At 38.9% G+C, this 22422-nt stretch overlaps 1 protein-coding gene across 3 annotated transcripts in view; it reads left to right on the top strand.

Moving 5' to 3' along the window:
- The window catches only part of pam (peptidylglycine alpha-amidating monooxygenase), a 124089-nt gene that overhangs the window by 70468 nt on the left and 31199 nt on the right, over window positions 1–22422 (top strand). For all 3 annotated transcript variants that reach the window (XM_062434062.1, XM_062434061.1, XM_062434060.1), the window contains 5 exons: window positions 8224–8353; window positions 9042–9158; window positions 11540–11612; window positions 12113–12323; window positions 21204–21407. In XM_062434062.1, the coding sequence (XP_062290046.1) occupies window positions 8224–8353; window positions 9042–9158; window positions 11540–11612; window positions 12113–12323; window positions 21204–21407 (735 nt within the window). The remainder of the gene's footprint in view (window positions 1–8223; window positions 8354–9041; window positions 9159–11539; window positions 11613–12112; window positions 12324–21203; window positions 21408–22422) is intronic.

Here is a 22422-nt window from a genome sequence, read left to right as displayed (position 1 = left end):
TCCTGATTGTGTGGAAATGTTCCTGAAACACATTCTGCATTCTGATGTAGGTGCTGTTGTTTAAAAGATTTGTGAGGGCTGAAAGGGGAGCAGAAGAGATGGCATCTTCTGTGGATCTATTGGCTCGGAATGTAAACTGGTAAAGGTTGCAGGCCATCTTGGATGTTGTCTTTGAAGGGCTGAGGAAGTAGTTTCTCAAATCACGTCTCAAGAATGGAAATGAATACAACAGAGCAGTAGAGATTTAGACTAGACACTGCAAAAAATAAATAAAAGTACCAAAAATAACATGTAGAGAAGTTTGAGCTACTGGGTGCTGTGTCTACATGTGCCACCGTCTTTTTGTTGGTCCATTTGTCTGTGTTTAAAACAATAAACGTGCTAAATACATCGCAAATTAACTTTATGCAGCTACAAACTGCATACATTTTGTATGATATATTATGCTAAATCAAATATTAAATATAAATATAAAATTAGTCAGTTATGTTCTGTACTTTGCCACAAGTCTTCAGTCAGGTGGTATACCCAATAAGCACATAAGCACATAGCATGTATGGTGATGTAATCAAATGCGTTGGGAGTGTTTGCTCACTGCCCCATTGTTACTAGATGTTTCAACAATAGTGTTCAAACCCCTGCTAAATTACACATTTCAGTGGATAACGTAAATTACAACAAGAAATATGAATACATAGTAGAGTGTTCCACTATAGTGTATAATAATAATGGTTCAGAATAAACAATCACAGATTTCTACAGAGAGGACTCTAAGATAGTTAATGAACTCTGAGGGAAACACAATATTAATGACAGAACTATCCAAAGTAAATTATAGTTAAGTTAATAAAACCATTTGAATTTTTAGGGGAAAAAATATAATGACGATTTATTTATTTTTAGGGGTGCTGAGATCAAACTTAGGGGTACTTGAGCACCCCTAAAAAGGGTCTAAAATCGCCACTGGATTAAACTATGTAATGCTTTTCTTTTTCAATCTACACTGTACACATTTGGGCATTCAATTATATTATAACCTATTTTGCAATTGGATCAACATATGACAATACTGACTGAATGAGTGATTTACATATTCAATGATTTGAATGCATTGTTCAAGTTTTGATTATATGTATGCAACTTGCAGTCCTACTATCCCTATACCATATTCACAACAAGAAACACCTCTAATAGTGGTAAAACCTGAATGTGATTAAATGAGACTCCATGGAAAAATGTGTGTGTGCTAGTCTGTGTCATGTGCGCGCATTTCCATTTTATTCCATTGCCCAATAGACTTCAATTCATTTTTTTTATAATGGAAGTCTATGGGAGCCATTTTTTAAATCTGACACTACAAAAAAACAAAAAAAACCTGGAAATCAATCTTGTTACTCAACAATGACATAACCAAAACTGTTATAATCCCGCCAAACCCAAATTCAATTTGCATTCAGTATATTGGAGATAACCACCTTTTCATGTGCTTTTTTCAAATTTTTTTTTTTTTTTTTACCAGGGACTCTATTTTCTGGCATTGAAGGGGTTACAAGTCTGAAATTAATTAAATCAATGGTTTGGATCAATAGAGGAGAAGTGGATTAGAAGATGCATGCAAAAAAGAAAAAGAAAAGACATTCTCAAATATGCCTTTTTTATGGCATCAAACACATTGGACACTTTTGTCCAATGTGGTAAATGTGCCGGAAAGTAGATTTTCTCAGAGTTGGAAGATCTCATACAGGACTGGGTTTGGAATTCAAAAATATGTGAAAAATTATTAACCTTTACCGATTTTCAAGGCTCTTGCTAAAACCACTATGAAATAGTCACAAAATGAAAATAGGAATTGGACAAAAGTGTCCATATCAGACACAAAGGTTAAAGTGAAAATCAGTATTTTATGACTTGGACACTATTTCCCAATCATTTTGGGTTTAAGTGACTAATGTGGACAAACATTTTTGGAATTGTTCCCCTATAGAATGAGAGCATTTAAGCTGGCAGCTGCTAAACGCGTTGCAGTGTAATCCTTGGGGGCAATTGCTCCCGTTGATGTATGTACACTGAATTGACTCATTTCGGGAGATAGCACCTGTACTAGTTTGGTTGTCTGCTGAATCTCCAATGTCGTGGCTTTGGGCAAATAGGTTATGTTCCTCACCGTTGACTTAAGTTGAGCTGTCTGCAGTTTCATTACTCAAACAGTCAGTGTCAGTGACTGATGAAGTTAAAGACTGAAAGAAAGAATACGGTGAGTGAGAAAAAAGGACACAGAATGAGGGAAAAAAAACAAATAGTAGTAGAGTAGTACCATGTCTGGTGCAAAAATGTCCCTGCTTATGCAAACACAGATCTTTAAGTCATTCCCTGTGCAGTTAGTACAACTCCACGCAGCACTTCATGCAGCTTTGTCTACATAAACAGGCCACTGTGGTATTAGCTTGGTTATGGGCTCTCTAAAACTGCCCACAGAGGGTACAAATTAAATTATGTCAGCCTACAAATTGTTCTTGTAGCTTAAAATTGTATACTTACGGTGAAATATTCAAGACAATATGAGTGCAAGTGGTCTTTTGAGCTTTCAGTATGTCTTTACAAGCAAGAGATATTTAAAAAAAAAAAAATAGATATTTAAAAAAATAATGCGTTCTATGGATATTGTTGTCATGCCATGTGATGGCATTACGATGAAAATCAGTTGTCTTCATCTTAACCAGGACTCACACAGCCATAACAAGAAGACCTCAATTGAATTGAACTGTCTTTGTCATTGCATTGAGGTCAGTACAACGAAATTTAAAACGGCTCCACAGAGGTCTGTAATACACCTGAGAGCCAGAGAGAAGAAAAAAAACATTAAATATTAATTAGTCTTGAATTTGTACTGAATTTGTACAGTTGAAACCTGTATAGCTATAGGATGAGACATAGGTTGTGAAAAACCATCCAAATACTCACAAATGATTCAAAAATAATAAAGTCACATAATACCACTGATAAAGATAAGTTAAACAACATACTATGCTCAGCTGAAAACTGCAACATGTATGCAGTGTTGTGGAAATTGACTTTTCTGCCGATATCCGATATTCCCGAACTCTTAATTTCCGATACCGATATCACCCGATACCCATATATGCAGGCTTTTTTACACCAAAACTGTTAGGTAACAACATAACATATCTCCTACTGTAGAATTAACACATTATGCCTAATTTTATTGTGATGCTCCACTGGATGCATACATAAATGCAACATGGCTTTCCAAATGTAAACACTGTCTGTGCAAAATAAGAGAACAACTTCAATTTAAGTTATGGAAAAAAGTGCAAATATGGCACTGCTATATTTATTATGCTGCTTTGCAGTAATTGCAAATTACAAATTTACTATCCGTAGAGAACACTTGGAAATAGTTCCAAACCACAGACATAAGCCTCGTTTCTGGAGGCGGGACCTTTTATAGGAACGTCCTCTCACTCGGTCCTCTCAGCTGTTGTGTCTCCAGCAGAGTAGTAAGACCCAGATAGGACCCAGATAGGACCCACCGGACTCTGACGGTGACGTCAAAGAGGCGACTCGCCGAAAGCATAACAAGTAAATGACAACGAGGAGGTAAACCTTGTTTCTGTTTGTGTGTTTGTGTACATGGCGGTGGACGCTATGAACTTTTTAGCCACGGTTAGCCACGGTTAGAGACCCACGAGTCTAGCGTGTTGTTGTTGTTATACGTCATCAAGCGCGCGCCGGTAAACGTCCCATGCTGCGTTCATGCAGGCTCGGAAATGCTGAAGCCTACAGAACAAATATCGGTTATAAAAACCTGATACCGATATTTCCCGATATTACATTTTTAAGTGAATATCGTCCGATAATATCGGAGGGCCGATAATATCGGACATCCCTAGAAATAATACATAAAACACTGCTGGGTTGTATATTAAAAAATATTATGGTACAATAAGGACAGAACACAGATTGGCATCAGCTAGTCTTAACGAGCAAATAACAAACCTTATCTATTATAGTTTCAAGTGATCTGTGAGTGGTAAAACATATCAGCTTATATCATTACAGCCAATGGCAAATATCCACAAGACAGACATCTGCATACATATACACAGTGTTGGGGAGACTTAAACTACATGTAGTTGAACTACATAGCTTAACTACTATTTGTTGTAACTTGCTGGTAGTTAAACTACATTCATATTTTGTGCTGCGTCAAGTATTTCAACTACTTTTTGGGTCATTTTTTGTAGTTTAACTCAATTTACAAACTACTACTATTTTGGCCAATAACATGAAATATTTTTTATTAAAAAAAACCTATATAATTAAAATTTTATTTTATCATTATTGGGTTCCAGAACTCTCTTTGAAAAAAGGCATGAATCATGTCATCACATGCCAACATTGTTGTTCAAGACACAGCGATCTAGAATATGTCTGCCTCTTTGGGTTTTTATTAAATTTTTTGTAGACTGATTTACATTTCTGATTTACATGTGGGTATTGGGGTAGGATTTTCATTTTCTCTTTATATTACCCAACATGTCTATAGATTACCCAACATGTCTATGGTGAACCTACAGTATGTTGACCAACATGTCAGCTTTTTTTCTTTAAAAAAATAAAAAAGGCATATTTCTGCTGGCATGTGAATTTTTTGTAGGCTATTATCTTTTGTTTAATATACATCACATGTTGATTTATTTAACGCTGAGTTAAATGAGTATAATGATATATGTCCGCCAACTGAAGCTAAACAGAGGATGGGTGATGCAACAGGACAACGACCCAAAGCATAAAAGTAAATCAAGGAGGGTCAACCAGTTATTAAATCCAAAGGTTCACATACTTTTTCCACCCTGCACTGTGAATGTTTACATGTTGTGTTCAATAAAAAAATGAAAACATATAATTTTTTGTGCAGTATTAGTTTAAGCAGACTGTGTTTGTCTATTGTTGTGACTTAGATGAAGATCAGAACACATTTTATGCCCAATTTATGCAGAAATCCAAGTAATCCCAAAGGGTTCACATACTTTTTCTTGCAACTGTATCTCATTTTGACATATACCAGAATGAGTGTCAAAAGCAGTGGCCCCTAAAGACAACAAAAGAGCATTCCTCTCTTAACACACACAGTTACAAGGTAAAAGCAGTGATTTTACTTCCATAATCTTGTATTAAAATGATAAACAACCATTTGATCTTTCATTACTTTTACAGCCGTATTAAGTCACACTGGGCAGAGGCCCATTCAGTCCAGTTGTATTTATAACTCAGGACCTGTATACAGAACAAACTCCAAATTTCAAAATGTTCAATGTAGCACACTGTACTGAATTTGAAGCTCTCCTGTACTATAGGTTTATGAGTTATATAATGCATTAACCCAAACACTGTGAAAATTCCTCACACATCAGAATCACCACACAGAGGTTATCACTGAAACCAGCGGGTATTTTTTGTTAAGTTTGTGCCAGAACAATTGAACACAACACAAACAAACCAACTATGAGAATAACGTTAGTGGTAATTTAATCTTTCTCTTAGCTAGTCACAATAACTAAATTAAAAACCAAACAAAATATGCTTTTCAATGGTAACACTTAAAAATGTCAACTTCACTCTATATGGCTTTGATTTACCTATCTAATAAGACACCAAAATGTTAACTATATCCTGGATTTGAAAATGTACTGTAATGACGATGAGATCAAAGCAGGGAAAAAATCTTAGCCTTGTAATCCACGGCATTCTGGGTGAGAGGTTTGTCTTTTCTGGTATAGTATGTTGTGTCATGTAATGGTGATTTTAGCAGTTATCCTTACTGTTAGACTTAGCGTTACTGACTACATTCCTATAAGCTGTTAACATAACGTTAACAAGAAGAAAGTGAGTAATGTTCAAAGTAAGATGTTTAATAACAAACCCCAAATTTGTCATTAATTACTAATGCAAGCTAACTTAGCTATCTATTCAGTCAATGTGAGCTTGGCTAAAAAGTTAGCTTTGATGGTGTTAAAAAGCTTAAATTAGGAGGTCAGAAACATAATATAATAAACATAAAACAGCATTAAACAGTGTTTGACCACAACATCGTTCGCCTTACCGTTATAAAGTCTTTCAAAGGGCTGGATAGAAAGGTGCTGTGTCCCTGTTGCTTCTCCCTGATCCAGTCTGAGCCAGTCTAAAAAAAACTACCAAACAATTTACACGCATTATTAAAATGGGATTACATCACTCATACATCAATTTAATGATGTATAGGTTTTCATCATACAATGTGTTCGGACGCTCAATAGATGACTCAATAGATGATGGAGCGTGATCAAGTGTAGATGTAGTTATTTTCTTGTGCAGACATTGCTGTGACTGTATGTGCTTACTGGGTAAGTTTGCAATAAATGAAATTGCAGACATAACATGCTAATCGAGATTATCAATACAACTTTTACAAAATGTGTCTAACTGGTACAGTGTTAAAAACACACATTTTCGTTCTGAAAATTGCACTAAATTCTATATCAGGTTGTATAACTCCATTAACTGAAGTAATTCTGTTGACTGGTTGTGTCTCCTTTCCCTCTATGTTATAGCCTGCAGCCGCATCCTGTAATGTTACCTCTACACTGATAAAACTAAAAAACTCAAATTACAACACTGAATAAAAGGAGACTACTAACATATATATTTTGAGGATATAATTCCTGGGAGACTAAAAATAAACATCCAAACCCAATTTAGAATAAGCATTGCCAGCACAAGTTCAAACCAGTTGTGTGGAAGCAGCATGGGTCATTAGTAACATTTGATATAAGTGCAAGTTGAGTTATCAGACTTAACCATTGATTGTTTATGAAGACTCATCTTACTACAACGTTTTCTAAACCATGATTTTGTAACACGTGTTATAAAGGACATATGAATGTATAAATTAAACTTTTATTACTCATGTGCAAAACTTTATTAAGACTATTACGTTTGAAAACAGTCTATGGCCAAAGTATACTTATATAATATAATATAATAATATTTCTTAATCGCTTTGAATAGCTCACAAGTAATTCATAATGGTCTAATCAACAAATCTTTAATTATTCTACTCATCATTTGTTCATGAACTTTTTTCATTATTAACTACCCATTTAAAGAAGACTTACATATCTGATGTGGTAACAATGGATTAATTAATCATTCCCAGAGATATGGTATTGATATTGATGTTCTGTCATGATTAAGTTATCATTAACTAATGAACAAAATAGGCTTGCACATTTTATGAAGGTGACCTATATGGTAAAATAGTAAACAGAATGGACCTACAGATGTGGGCAAATTTGTTGGTACTCTTACAGCTCCTTGAAACAATGCTTTGTTCCTCATGAAAAGTGATTAAGTTAAAAGCAATTTTCTATGTGTACCTGTATGCCTTTAGTATTTCATAGAGTTAAGCAAATAAAGTGTAAAAAGATACCAGTTTTAAAATGGCCTGGACAGATTTGTTGGTACCCACGGAAAAGATTCTAATTAATTGCATCGTAGTGATATTTCAAACTACAGCTATATTTTGGTGGTTGTCATGTGTAGAAAGTAATGCTAACACCATTCACAGATAAGGGGCATGTGAAAAATCACATTTAACAATTTTTTAGCTGTGTCTGTGAGACCACAAACAGAAGTAATGCTTTATCAATCATCATCTGAACGTCATGTTAATTATTAATTTTAATAAAATAAGGAAAAGTCATGAATTATCAAGGTGATAAAACAATATTTTTTCTCCTCTCTACCCCAACCAGTCGAGGCAGATGTTCTCCCACTTTGAGCCTGGTTCTGGTTCTGAGGTGTCTTCCTGTTAAAAGGGAGTTTTTTCTTGCCATTGTCGCTAAATGCTTGCTCATGTGGGAATGTTGGGTCTCTTTAAAATTAAAACCTGAAGAGTTTGGTTTAGAACCTGCTCTATGTGTAAAGTGCCTTGAGATGACTTTGTTGTGATTTGGCGCTATACAAATAAAGATTGATTGATTGATGATTGATGTTTTTGAGCTATAAGAGAGGGTCCAAGTTTCCAGAACCACAAACAGTGGTTTAAAATGACAAACAGACCTCTCAGATAAACATCACAGTCACCTCTGACATCACTTTGAGAATATCTAAACTGATGTGTGTTTGTGTGCGTCTGGTTTTGTGTCTTTGTGTGTTGTGTAGACTACCATTTGGAGCAAGTCTCGGCGTGGCCACAGATTTCTCTGCAGCTGGGTCAGGTGTCAGGACTTGCCCTCGACTCAGATTCTAATTTGGTTATTTTCCACAGAGGTGACCACCACTGGGGGCCTGAGTAAGTCGTTTGATATAAAACTCACGATACATCCTTTTTCTGTTGATACAGGGCTTTTTGTGTGTATGCACATAATCCATTTGACTGCCAGACAGCACTGATCTGGTTTGAATAATTTCACATATTTCCTAAATTTTAAGGCTGTTGATAATGAATGAGCAAGGTTTTTTTTAAATATGTTTTTGTTAGCTTGATAATGTTGGATGCTATTGTCCGTCTTACAGATTGTTGACACATACAGACTCAAAAGCTTGGGCAGCTATAGGATACTATTCGCTATTACTGAGACCTAGCTTGGCATTGGGTACCACCACTTAGCTAAGGGACCAAAAAGTGTGTTTGTAAGAAATTACTGAGAATTTAAAAGAAAGAACTACATTGAGACAATTCACTAACATTGATGGTTCATTAGAACACTGGCTAAATCAGAAAAACTGTCCCATCAGAGTTACATAGTCATGAGAGACCAAAGACTATTGATTACTTTGTATGTGTGAACATAGACAGTCATGGATGACAGTATAATTAAAGATGTTATCATTGCAATCACACTATCAGAGCAACAAAACAGAAGAAAAAGGACTTCACTCTGCAAGTTGTCTCTGATACTTAGTATATGCAGCTGATATTAGGCAGTTGAAACAAAATGTACTGTTATCTTTGCTGAGTTTTTGTTCTGTTTTTTCAGCTCTTTTAACAGCCAGGCAAGATACCAGCAGTGGTCCCTTGGTCCTATTCAGCAGTCCACCATTTTGGTTGTGAGCCCCACCAATGGCAACATCCTGAAGGCTTCTGGCAGAAACTTGTAAGTGCTACTGTGCTTTATCCTTGAAGGAGAGTGCTGAGTAGAAACAGAGACAGCCAGGTATTGCAGCACACATATAATAAAATATAACGTGATACCCTACATTATTATCCCAACAAACACACAGAGCAGACATGGGCAGTCCGCGAGTCAATTTTCAACCATCAATAAATTGTTAAAATGGTGTTGGAAGTAAGCAGACCATTACTGCATCTTACTGAGTTTAGTTGTGACAACTTTCCACTGTCTCTGTCTCTGCTGCACAGAGGTTCAGCTCCGCCTTGCTGAGAGGGAGCAGAGGAGCCACTAACGTTAGCCTGTTTGCTGTCATCGCGCAGCTCTCCTTTGAGAGTCTGTTCATGGCAGGAATGCTGTACTTTATTCCTCCTCACTGTTCTGTATAAAATGTCTTGAATGGGGGACAGAGTTGCTCCATCAGTAAGCGGCTACTGGACGCTGTCATTAGCAGCCGTGGTTGAGCGAGGTAGAGAGTGAACACCTACGTGCTATTTAAATGTACATGGCAGCGACATTATTCTGGTTTTGGTTGGTTCAATCAATGTAAGAAAGCAAAGTCTTAATGAGAGATCTTCTTTATGGCTATGATGATGATCTCTGTATTAAAGAGCTGTGTGGTTCATCTCTGGTGGAGCTAAGCCCTCAGTGTGTGCTGCTCACACAGAGACAGTGAACCAGGTGAAAACTGGAGGTGACAACTACACTAGTTATGTTACTGTAAGTGCAATAAAATGTACCAGAGTAAAAAACCAACAAGAGTAAGTTAATTAAATCCACCCAAAAAACAAGTGGTTATTTGATTTTCTATTTAAAATACAAGATTTTAAATTGAAATTCAAGCTGTTTTTCTTTTTATGGTCAAATAGTGATGAGCAGAAATTTTAAAATGGTTTGATTTTCTTTTCATATTTAGAATAATAAAAGATAAAATCACTGGCAAACAGAAACAAAAAATGACCAGTTTACCCATATTCTGAGACTAGAGGTTGTCATCAAGGCAAGAGCTCAATAAATATAAATAAATAAAAAAATCCTCTCCCTGTCACTGCAACTATGATGGACCGTTTGAGTTTTTATAATGTTAATAACTATTTTCTGAAGCCCATAAGGTGCTAAATTAAAACAGACCGCAGTATGCCTTATTATTGCCTGTAAGCTTTTCCATTTCATTTAGAAAAGAGCAGCAATGGTTAGTGGGTGAAATATAATCTTGTTCAGCAGGAGAACAGTTTGCCGTTTTCTCAGCTGTTTCCACCTTGTTTTACCTTAAATGGCCCTACAAAATGACCTCCAAGCACACCAGTAGCCATCTTTCTTAACAAACTGTCAGAGTGGCATTAGGACTCAACATCTAGTAGGACCTGTGCTCACAGCCCAGCACTGTGCAGCTTGATTGGCATTCGCCAGAGAACACCAGAATTGGCACATCCGCCATTAGCGCCCCGTTCTCCTCAAAGGTGAGAGCAGGTTCACACTGTGCATATGTGACAGGCGTGAAAGAGTCTGGAGATGCTGTGGTAAATGTTATGCTGCCTGTAACATCATCCAGCAGGACCGGTTTGGTGGTGGGTCAGTAATGGTCTGGGGAGGCATAACCTTTGAGGGTCGCACAGACATCCTTGTCATAGCCAACAGTACCCTGACTGTTGTTAGGTACCGGGATGAAATCCTCAGAGCGATTGTCAGACTTTATGCTCGTACAGTGGGCCCTGACTTCCTCCTGGTGCAGGACAATGCCCGGCGTATGTGGTCAGAGTGGTAGGCAGTTCCTGGATGATGAAGGCATTGATGCCATTGACTGGCCCTCACGTTCCCCAGACCTAAATCCAATTGAGCACCTATTGGACATTATGTATCGTGCATCTTGGTGATGCACGATACATCAAGTTGGTGATTTCAGACCAGATTTTCGGTGTGATTTTGAATCCAGCCCTTACTGGGTTGATGATATTGATTTCCACTGACTATTGTTACGTCATTTTGTTCACAACAAATTATGCAATGTACATCAGTAAAGAGTTTCAACTTGAATAATCCGTTCATCAGGAAGTGTGATTTAAGTTATTCTCTCAATTGTATTTTGAGAGAATAAATAATTGAGAGATCACACCCAATCCAAAACATTCTGGATTTGTGCACAGTGACATGACCTGCACTTGTAATATTAGAATTCCCACCAAATTGTCTCTATGGAGTACACACAGATTTGGCCTGGAAAGGGCAATTTCACTTGTTAGGTATGCCATATCCTCAAATGGAGAAGTGTCATTTTACGTCCTGCATTACAACCACAGTGAAACCAGTATCAAAACAGTTAAGGCTTTCTTTATCTCTTCTAATTAAGTATTTCTCTGATGTTACAGGTTTTACTTGCCACATGGAATAACTACAGACAAGGAGAATAATTACTGGGTCACTGATGTGGCTCTTCATCAGGTAAGATGCAAATGACATTCTAGTCTAAGTACATTAACATCCCCTATTCAACTCTAGGCATCCAGGTATTTATGATTATTTTGGATTTTCATTTATTCTGGTAAGTGCAGCTTTTAAAAAAATATTACTCCAAAAGTAAGTAATGAATTACAAAAACAAAATCTATTTCTAGTATAGTATGTAGTGTATCAGTTACTTCCTTTAACTGAATTAAAGTGTGAATAATATTTTGGGAATTGGGCCAGAATCACTGCATCTGAATTTGTCCTCATATAACACCAAAAAAAACAAAGGTAATGTCAGATGTCCATGTCATATGAGACAAGAATTAATTTATCATTTAAACATAAACATAGTTGAGAAAATAGTCTCAAGTCACTCAAGGTCTAATGCTTAAAAACAGATTGAGGTACATTACACAGTTCAAATTACAGAAATTGACATGTAAAACCAGACCACATAATTCAACCAACAAAGTCCTCCCTCTGTTCACTCATCAGGTGTTAAAAGTGAGCAGTGACGGCAGAGACAGAACCTTGCTGGCATTGGGAGAGGCTTTCACACCAGGAAGTGACAACAACCACTTCTGCCAGCCCACTGATGTGGCTGTTGAAACTGACACGGGGAACATCTTTGTGTCTGATGGCTACTGCAATTCCAGGATACTGAAGTTCTCTTCTAAAGGAAGATACTTGTCTGAATGGGGATCAGGTAGTAATCTGACTATGTTACAAATACACACACACGCATGTGCGCACGCTAATGGAATTTACAAGAAAGACAAGGCAAGTTGTATCGGGTAATTAAAAACTGATTGTAAGAAAAAGACATTTTTATGAATTAACACAATATCTGATAACTTTAAATCCATAGTCGGTGAGGAGTTTTGGTTTGTATGTAAAACTTGAATTGAACCATTAATGAATTGTAAAATCACTATAGGCTGCAAGCAAACTTTTCTATCCTTTGTAAAGCTCAGTATTAACAATCAACGCATCTCTAAGTCCTGAGCAGCTCCATTGCTTCAAATCCTCTCCTTTTTGTTTCACATGAATTTTATTTGTTTCCTAATTTATACTGTTATTATTTTCATATGCTAAAGATTAGAATATAACATTTTTTTGAGTAACAGCCTCACAGTGTATCTAGAGTTGCTGTAGTATATATAGGTATTTATTTTGTAATCAAAATCACAGGGATCTCAGAAATCTTACTGCTGAACTGTGCTTATGAGCTCTTCTTCACTGATGTGTATTTAGAGGACTGTCCCTTCTTCTTCTGGCGCATGGACTTAGACGTTCAGCTCCTTTGAGGCAAACCAGTCCAGTGTTTAATCGTACAGGTCAATTGGACCATGATCGACATTCGGTGGCCGGTGTTTGGGTCCGCTGGTTATTATGTGTTCCACAATTTGGAGTAGTTCCCAACATTCGCAGTGGGCACTGTCCACGATTCCCCATTTTTATTGTTGCCCCAAAGCGTCCTACACCTGTCCTTAGGTGGTTGAGGGATGTCCATTGCTTTCAGGGCAGGTGCCAGGAGCATCTGTGTCATAATGGCAAATAATCAGACCTAAAAGTGCAGACACAGATACTCAGAGATTAAGGTGGTAAACACAAAAAAGATCCAGGATGTGTGGAGATCAAAGGTGGTGTTTCACAGGTGGCAGGAGGGGCTAAAGCCAGGAAGGTGAGTGTTTTTCCTTAAGTCCAGTGGCAGTACTGAGCAGAAGTTCTGGGATGCTCGGAGTCGACAGGAAACAGGGGAGTCTTGCTGGAGCCCGAGGCGGAATTCAGGAAAACCAGGGAGCAGTGGGTGAATCGTAGCTGGCTACCGGAGATCTGCACGTAGAATGACACGTTAGAATGATGGAAACAGGCAACGAGAAGCAACAGTAACAGGGAGCCAGAGCACAATACCACACAGGCAAAACTGACGATCTGGCGAAGAATGGAGTGCTGGACTGGTCCTTAAATACTGATAGATCGCTTGATGACTTATTGATGGCAGGTGTGTAGATTGCAGTGAGGAGAACTCCCACTGTGGAGGTATCAGATGGTGTTGTGCAGAGCAGTTCTTGGGCGTGTGGGACTTGAGACGCAAGTGCTGTGGTGTCTCTGTAGCAATCTTGTGGAGAAGGTGGGATTCACTCATATGTGCCTTTCCAGTGAGGGTAAGCGTGGCTGCTGACCTCTGCTGGAGCAATGGTCTATTTTTGCTTGGTATCTGCTGAGTAGGTGTGTGTATATGTGTGTAGATGGCATGTATGCTTGTTTGTTTATGTATAGGTACTGTATACATATTATAGCGACCAGATCTGATTGGGTCAATTTGAACTTTAATTAGCAGTGTAGCCACAACACTGAGTGCCCTGGTGCGTTTGATTACCTCTGGCCAGAAGTGGTCAGAAGTCTGTCTCACTTTGCATTCTTCCACCTGAGCTCGCCACAATATATTTACATGTATGGTTTAAAGGTTAGGGCATCTATAAGCTTGTAGCTTCAGCCCTGACCCTTTCGATCAGCCATGCAGCCCTGTTGTTAGAGGGATGTGTTACTGTTTTTTTTGTGGTTCTATTTATTTTTTGCTGATCGAAATAAACTCGAACTCAAATTCAATACCAGTGAGGACAGGCAGTTGGTTTGTTGGGGTGGCTCGTAGACATCTGGAGACAGTCCATAGGGCGGCATTCAGTGCAGTGTCCAGCTTCTTGACATGGGGGCTATGGCACTAGACTGGAGCAGAGTACTCTGCATCTGAAACCACCAAGGCCTTCGTGTAAATGTGCAGTGTCTTTGTTGTGGCTCCCCATGTGGTACCAGTTAGACAGCGTATCAGTGCAGCATGGGCGGTTGTATTTGCTGACCAGGTGTTGTTTAAATGACAGTGTTCTGCTTCACACCCAGGTATGTGCGGAAGGGCTGGGACTGTAGCCTGAATTTATCGATCACAATGTTCATTTCGCGGGTCGCTTCTTTATTGTTGAGGTGGAACATTGATGTTAAGGTGTTGTCAACACTGAGCTTGAGGCGCCAGTTCTTCAGGTATGAAGACAAGGATGTTTTTGTGTTCAGAGAGGCCCTCTTTTACTGCTTCCCAGGATGGATTGCTGAGTATAATGGCCAGGTCATCAGCGTAGCTGTACTTCCTTGATTGCATTGCAGGTAGGTCGTAAATGTAGATGTTGAACAGTGTACGTGCCAACACTGAGCCCTGCAGGACACTGGCTATTTGCTCGAGGACGTTGGTCTTGGCGATGGTGAGGCCTTGTACATTGAGCTGGAGATGCACTAGCGCTGTGGTCTGTGAATGTTGTGAAGACATTGGTTTTGTATAAAGGGCATGCAACCTTGCAACTATTCTTTAGATACTTGTGGGGGAGGCCACGTGGAGGCTTCATCCCCCTCGGACTGTCCCTGACACAGTGCATGAACTGGCTGCATAATGAGATTGGAGCTGCAAACCCACAGACAACTGTAGTGTACATTAGTGCAATTCTATTTTCTTAATAATTCTGGCCAAGTCAACAAGATTGGATTAATTTAGGGCTTTGCTCCAAAGTAGTCTTTACTACATCCATAGAAAGACAGACTGTAAAACTTCATAAAAATATTGTATCACCCTAACTGGCGCTTTCTTCTTGTAATCTATTTAAATGAAAAGAAGGTGAGGTCTTACTGGGTGTGCACATTGTTTGTTATGTACAGAAATCTGAAGAAGTTCTAATAAAGTCCATCTTTTGAGTAAAGGAAGCAACATTTCCACTTAGATACAGATAACTGATTAATGGCCCCATTTATGCCTGGTATTTATGTAACATGTGAGTTGTATCTGAATACATCATCTGGACAATGATGTCCAATCAATAGGTCTTAACAGTTGCACTTGCTATTAAAATGCGTTCTTGTTTTTTCAGCTGTGCCTGCATTATAATCTGAACATGGTATGCAGTTTAGCTGGGTAGAGCTGGTGGACTTGTCGAGGATCAAGGAAATTGCTGTCATGAATGAAAGTCATTCACTTTGTTTTGCGTGGAAAGACTTCCAGCCACTACCACTGTTTGTAGCTTGTATGGAGCTTCCTTTTGCTGGCAGGAAGAGGTGGAGCTAGGAGTCTTTTCAACTTAATTTTTGTGTACAGTGAAAACCAAATGTGGTCTGCCTGATCAGAACACGTCCATCATAATGCACCTGGTGTTAACTTGTTTTCACTTTTCCAAATAATGTATCCAAACACAAATTGCATGTTAATGCCAGGTGTAAATGGGATTAATGGAATGGATTTACACTGACCAGACAAGATATGAAGTGAAGGATTCCTGGCTATTGTCAAATGAATGACATAATCTGTAGTATGGCTTAATTTCCTTCCAGCTTCTTAGAGTGCTATGATTAGCACACACTCCTGTGAAATGTGAAGTTCTCTGACATAGGTAGAAGCACAGCAACCAAGTAACAATCAATAGTGGAAGGTAACTACATTTACTCAAACACTGTACATGGGAACATTTTTCAAATACTATTATTTCCATTTTACCCAGCTCCCCCTCCACTTATTTTTTTTTCTTGTTCTTTGACTATGATGCTTTATTTCTTCTCTGTTTGTGTTGTTTTGTTTTCTCATCCATCTGCTGATTGGTCAACATTTCACTATGCTCGCTTTAAATCTGAGTTGAATCTTTAAAGTATATACCTATGAGCATGATTTGTGATATCACTTCTACTTTGGAGCCAGTGGTCAATCAGCAAACAATGTTTACATCTGTGATGTGGAAATTTGAACTGCAGTCATTCTGGATTTGAAATGCACTGCTAGCTAGTGTTGTGCTACATATTACAATAATGGAGGCACAGAGGAATATATCAGGCTTTGAAAAAAGGCACAATACTTGTAAGTAGGATGAGTTCGTTGTTGGCTTGGCTCTGCACATGAGATTTAATGACAAAAAGAAATATATTGAAAAACCATAGCCATATCCTTCAAGGACATTTGCCCCTGCATCATAGACACCCAACCCATGACAATAAAAAAAGGGTTGGATTTCAAAAGCAATATGGCTTAACACTGGCAAACTCACACCGACAAAAATGCTTGGAAAGTGCCCTGTAAGGTGGCCCAAGGTTCCCTTACATGCGTATCCCATGCAATGAACTGAAACAGGTAATTTCATATCCTTATACCGATACCTATCCTGATATAGCACATTTTAATTCATTGGCACGCTTTTGGCCATAAAAGTTCCTCAGATGGCATTTCAAAGAAAAAAAAAAGTATACAGTATGAATTTCAACCAGAGCTGTATACAAAACAAAGTTGGTAACTAGTAAGCAGTTACCTAATTGATTTTATGGCCTAAACTTCCAAAAAGTAAGAAAATTCATTAAAGTAAGTTCATGAGTCACCAATGTAAAATTTTAGGGGAGTTTACAATAACAAATAATGATCAGTTTGTTGTGGCAGATGGGGTTAGATGCAATATTATTATCCTTATAAATTGTAAAACATATTATAATACAATGATGTTATTTTAAATGCAAAATATAATGTAAAGATCCTTCAACATACCAGAATACCTTCTTTTTTTTTTTGTAATTTTTTATTTTGTTTGGAAAAGGCATTTACAAACAAACATCAGCATAAAAATATAAAATCAAAGTTTTCCATAAACCTATTCCAATTTTTCAAAATTTTCCCCCATCCAGTCGTGCATACAGGTACTCATATAAAAAAGTCTGCGGGAGTCAGAGATTGTGTGATAGAGGAACGTCCATTTGGTCCTTCATGAGCCTCCATATTCATAATCCTGGAAAATTGTTGTTGTATAGTCCATCGAGTATAGAAGGTTTAGTACATTCAGGTACAGTACAAACTCACACATAAGACCCTCCCTTTTACCCACATGTTCACAGCCTGCATACCTGGGGTTATCATTCAGTAGACAACAGACTTACAGTCTTGAAATGATAACTATATACAATTAAGTGAAGGAGCTTACATATTTAATTTTTCATCCAGGACAAGGTGGAAAATAAATGAATAAGTACTTCAGAGGGGTCATACAAAGTCTGCTCGGAGTTATGAATTCAATCCATCTTTCCCAAATGTGGTCAAACTTATCTTTTTGGGTCCTCAGACAATAGGTCAACTTTTCCATCTTGAACAGAATACCTTCTTTTATTGTAGACTTGTTTATAAGAACTAAAGTTTATCTTTTTAAAATGTAGACTAATCAACTATAGGGGGGTATATGCAGGTCAGTAGGGTGACAGAGATAGAATGAAATTTCACGTTATAAATACCTGTTATGTGCAACCATAAAATCAATATCAAAATGGTGACAGATATTTTCCACTGCAGCACCTTGGTCTTAAGTTAGACCAGCCTTGGTCCCTACTAGGGATGGGCATTCGAAGAAATTTCTTTGATCGATCATCGGGAAAATTTACGACCAATTATCGATTAATCATTATATTTTTTATATTAAAATGCAATGAAAATACAAATACAATGTTTTTCCTCGATGAAATCTTTATTACAAGAAGAACAGTCCAACTCATATGGCAGTTAAACTGAACGTTCAGTGGTTAAACTTAAAGATATGCAGTGCTCTAAAGCAGCAGAGCTTGCAGCTGCGAGCCAGCGCTCTTAAACCCAATTGACCGTCTTTCGTTCCAAAATTTAAAAAAAAACAAAAAAACATTCATATTAAACAATAACTTAATCAAAAACATAATAATTAGGTCTGAAAGATTTTGTCAAAATGTAACTTAAAACCGAGTCGAGAAAGACGGGTGAGAGTAAGGGAGAGATTACCTAACAAATAATTACCTATCAAAGCCTCATAAAAAAATAACTAGTAACTCACATACAGGCTACGTTCGTGTTGGACGCCTAACCGTAAATAAAGTAACTTCAGCACCAGCCTTCTGATTTTTGTTGATAAATATAAGGATGTTAACATGCTCTGGGGTCAGACGCGAGCGCAGCTTTGTGACCGTCAGTCCAGCAGCAGAAAACACCCGCTCTGAGGGGACTGACATTGCCGGGATGCACAGGAACTTGGCCAGCCTGGGAAACCTTATTCCATTCACTTTTCACCAGTCTGTAGGGGTGCAATCCAGGGGTGGGGGAGTCTCCCTCAGAAAGTTCTGAAGTTCTGTTTCGATGCCAGTCTCGCATTGAGTGGAGTATTGCTCCCCAAGGAGTAGTGCCATAGCAGAGACCTGGGTGGCCGCGGCTCCAGTGTGCGCTCCCCTCGTTGGTGTCGGACAACGCAGCCTCCTCTCCCCCAGCCTGTGGGATAGCCGCCTGGCCGGTCTCCACTGCCTCTCCCAGCTCAACCAGTTTCGCATTAGCAGTCACTCTCTGGGTTGGTGTAAGAAAGCCCAGGTGCTTGTGACGAGGGTCCAGCATTGATGAGATCATGGGGGCGGATGTCACAAACTCATCAGACTGAACCTGTAAATGATGGGGGAATCAATCAATAGAAAAAACGCTGAATCTATAGGCAACACAACGCAGATAAGAGGCATGTATTGTGGAAATTATGTCAAATAAAGTGAAAATGAGGACTGCACTTTTGTCTTGAATTCGATGACTCTGGGCCAGTCTCCTTCTGTGCGCATGAGATGGATATTGATGAGGCCGAGGGTGACGGGATAAGTGTGCGAGATGGAGACGTCTTTCTCTGCAGACATAACCGTGGTGGCACATTTGCTGACAGCACAGGCTGTGTGTCCTCCATCAGCTGCCAGTACTCCTCCTTCAACTCCAGGATCCTGGCATCTTGAAGCTTGGTCACGGTTCGGTCCGACACGACAGCAACAACAGCCCACCGCTTCTCCACCAGCCGATCAAACATCTCGCACACGGAGTTCCACCATGTTTTACACGACTTGATAAGCCGGTGAGTTGTGAGGCCCATTTGCTGCTGTTTCTTTTGCAGCGCTTTGGTTGCTGTAGTGCTGCGATTAAAGTGGCTAACGAGTTTACTAGCCGCTGATATTACCTGATGCAGATACAGTGCAAATCCGTCATTTATGGCCAACTGGAGGGTGTGTACAAAGCAGGCAACGGAAATCCAGAGCACTCTGGTGGGACTGTTGGCAGCAATGATATTAGCCGCGTTGTCATGGACGCATGCAATAAATCAGCCTTCAAGTCCCCACTGCTCTACAGCTTCATTCATTTTCTCAGCGAGGAGGTCAGCTGTATGCCGGCCTGGCAGGCTTTCAGTTAGCAGGACCGCTTAGTTCATTTGCCAGTCATCACTGATGTAGTGGCAGGTGATGGTGAGGTAGCTCTCAGCTGTTAAAGCGGTCCAGCAGTCTGTGGTTAGAGCAACTCTCTCAGCTGTGCTCAACTTTTTTAACAGCTCCTGCTTCAGTTCTTCGTAGTGAGTTTCTACCAGTCTGGTGACGGTACGTCGTGACGGAATGTGATATGCTGCTTCAATTAAATTAATCAGGTCTCGAAAACCTTTGCCCTCAAAAATACTTAAGGGCAGCATATCCATCTCAATCAATTTACAAATCCCTTGGGTAATTTTCTTGTGCATTGCAGCTCCTCGCAGCTCCTGCTAACACTGAGTTGATGGTCGGTTGAGAGCAGGATGCACTGACATTAACCAGGGTCGGACGCACGTTGTTCAAGTGGTACGGGGCGGCTGTGGCTCAGGAGGTAGAGCGGTCGTCCACCAATTGGAAGATTGGCGGTTCGATTCCCGGCTCCTCCAGTCCACATGTCGATGTGTCCTTGGGCAAGACACTTAACCCAAAATTGCTCCCGTTGCTGTGCCAACGGTGTATGAATGTGTATGAATGATTAGCTTCCCCTGATGTGCAGGTTGGCACCCTGTGTGGTAGCTCCTGCCATCAGTGTATGAATGTGTGTGAATGGGGTGAATGAAATGTATTGTAAAGCGCTTTGAGTGGTCGAAAAGACTAGAAAGGCGCTATATAAGTACAGTCCATTTACCATTTACCATTTACATCATTGGAGTCGTGGACGTGTTGTACTTCTACACTGCTTCACAGTGTTTGCAGTGGACTTCGTTATTTTTTAATTCAAAATGGTCCCACACCACACTTCGCCGTGACCTCTTCATGATTAATTTTGAAATATACGGAAACTCGCAGGTAGATGACTATACCGTTTTCTTAGTCAAATATCGCCCCCGGTTGGTAAAATGTTTCATTGCTGCCACACAGTGAAATTCATTACATTGCTTCAAGACTCACACTACGCAGCACAACCTTTATGTAATACCAAAGTTTGATCGATAAAAAATTCACGTGATCGACACAATTTTTAACGATCAATTATCCATCATTGATTAATCATGCCCATCCCTAGTCCCTACCTAACCCTAACATTTTCCCTCCTGATACTGAGAACAATTTTCCCAATTTCTATCTTTTTTGTCATTTTTGATTTTTAAAAAACCATGTTAACATTATATTGTACTATATTTGCTTGTATTTCTGTTTTCATCATAGAATGCAATATTTCAGTTGGTTTACACATCACTGACACCAATGTAGATATAATCTGATCATATTCAACCATCTTGTCTTATTTTTGTGACTAAAGGCTCATCAGACAGGAGGAGGCATATACCATTCCGGATCCCCCACAGCCTAGTCTTCCTTCCTGACAGACAGGAAGTGTGTGTGGCTGACAGGGAGAATGGACGAATCCAGTGCTTCATAGCTAAAACTGGAGAGTTTGTTAAGGAAATAAAGAAAGAGGAGTTTGGAGGGGAGGTCTTTGCTATCACCTACAGTCCTACTAGAGGTGAGTTCATTGACTAAACTGGCCAGGGACCTTCATCCTATGTCATCCCCTTGTCTCTCTCTTTTTTCTACTTTCTTTCGTGCCTTACCCTCATTCACACTACAAAGTTGGTACCCTCCACGAGGTACAATAAATCATTGCTAACCAGGACAAACCTTAGTACCATATATTGCCCCCCAGTCAGTCTGTATGTCACTCTTGTGCTGTGTGTATTCATGATTTATAGTGCTGCTTAGAAGTGTTGCTATATTTGTGCATATATATGACCTTAAACCTGGTTTCCTTAAACTAAATTAAAAAACATTAGACATTCAACTTTATTTATTTATATATATTGAGGGAAATGATCCAATCTTACATATTTGTGTGAGGCAAAAGTATGTGACCCATTGCTTTCAATAATGGGGGTGACCATCTTTCACAGCAATCACTTCAATCAAACGTTTCTGGTAACTGTTTATCAGGCCTGCACATTGGCATGGAGGAATCTTAGTCCATACGTCCTCACAGAACTGTCTTAACTCAGGGATGTTAGTGGGCTTCTTGGCATGAACTCCCCGCTTGAGGTCTTTACACAGTATTTCCTCAACCAATAATAAAATATTAACTTTCTTCTGCTCTAACCAGTCTTTCCTATGCTTTGTGGTTGTGACCTTTTTTTTTTTTTTTTTTTTTTGTCTTGGTTAAAGATTAATTTTGGGGCATTTTTCCTTCATTTGTTTGTTCAGTAGTGGCATAGAGGCCAACAGGAAACAGGGAGAGAGAGAGGAGAATGACCTGCAGCAAAGGTCCCTTGCCAGATTCGAACCAGGCATGCTGTGATTATGTGGCATACGCTTTAACCACTTGACTACCCAAGTGCTCTTGGTGTGACCTTTTTGCTGAGTCATCACCATTCATAACCTATACAACCAGTTGTTAAATTACTATAGTACAAAATTGATTTGAGCACACACTTTTTTTATTGACATAACCTCTTAATTTTGCTCTGAGAGTGCACCAGAATTATGTATTG

Source organism: Scomber scombrus, chromosome 15 (assembly GCF_963691925.1).
Source record: "Scomber scombrus chromosome 15, fScoSco1.1, whole genome shotgun sequence".
NCBI lineage: Eukaryota > Metazoa > Chordata > Actinopteri > Scombriformes > Scombridae > Scomber > Scomber scombrus.
The sequence above is the reverse complement of the archived record's forward strand: the minus strand, read 5'-3'. Positions and strand labels throughout refer to the sequence as shown.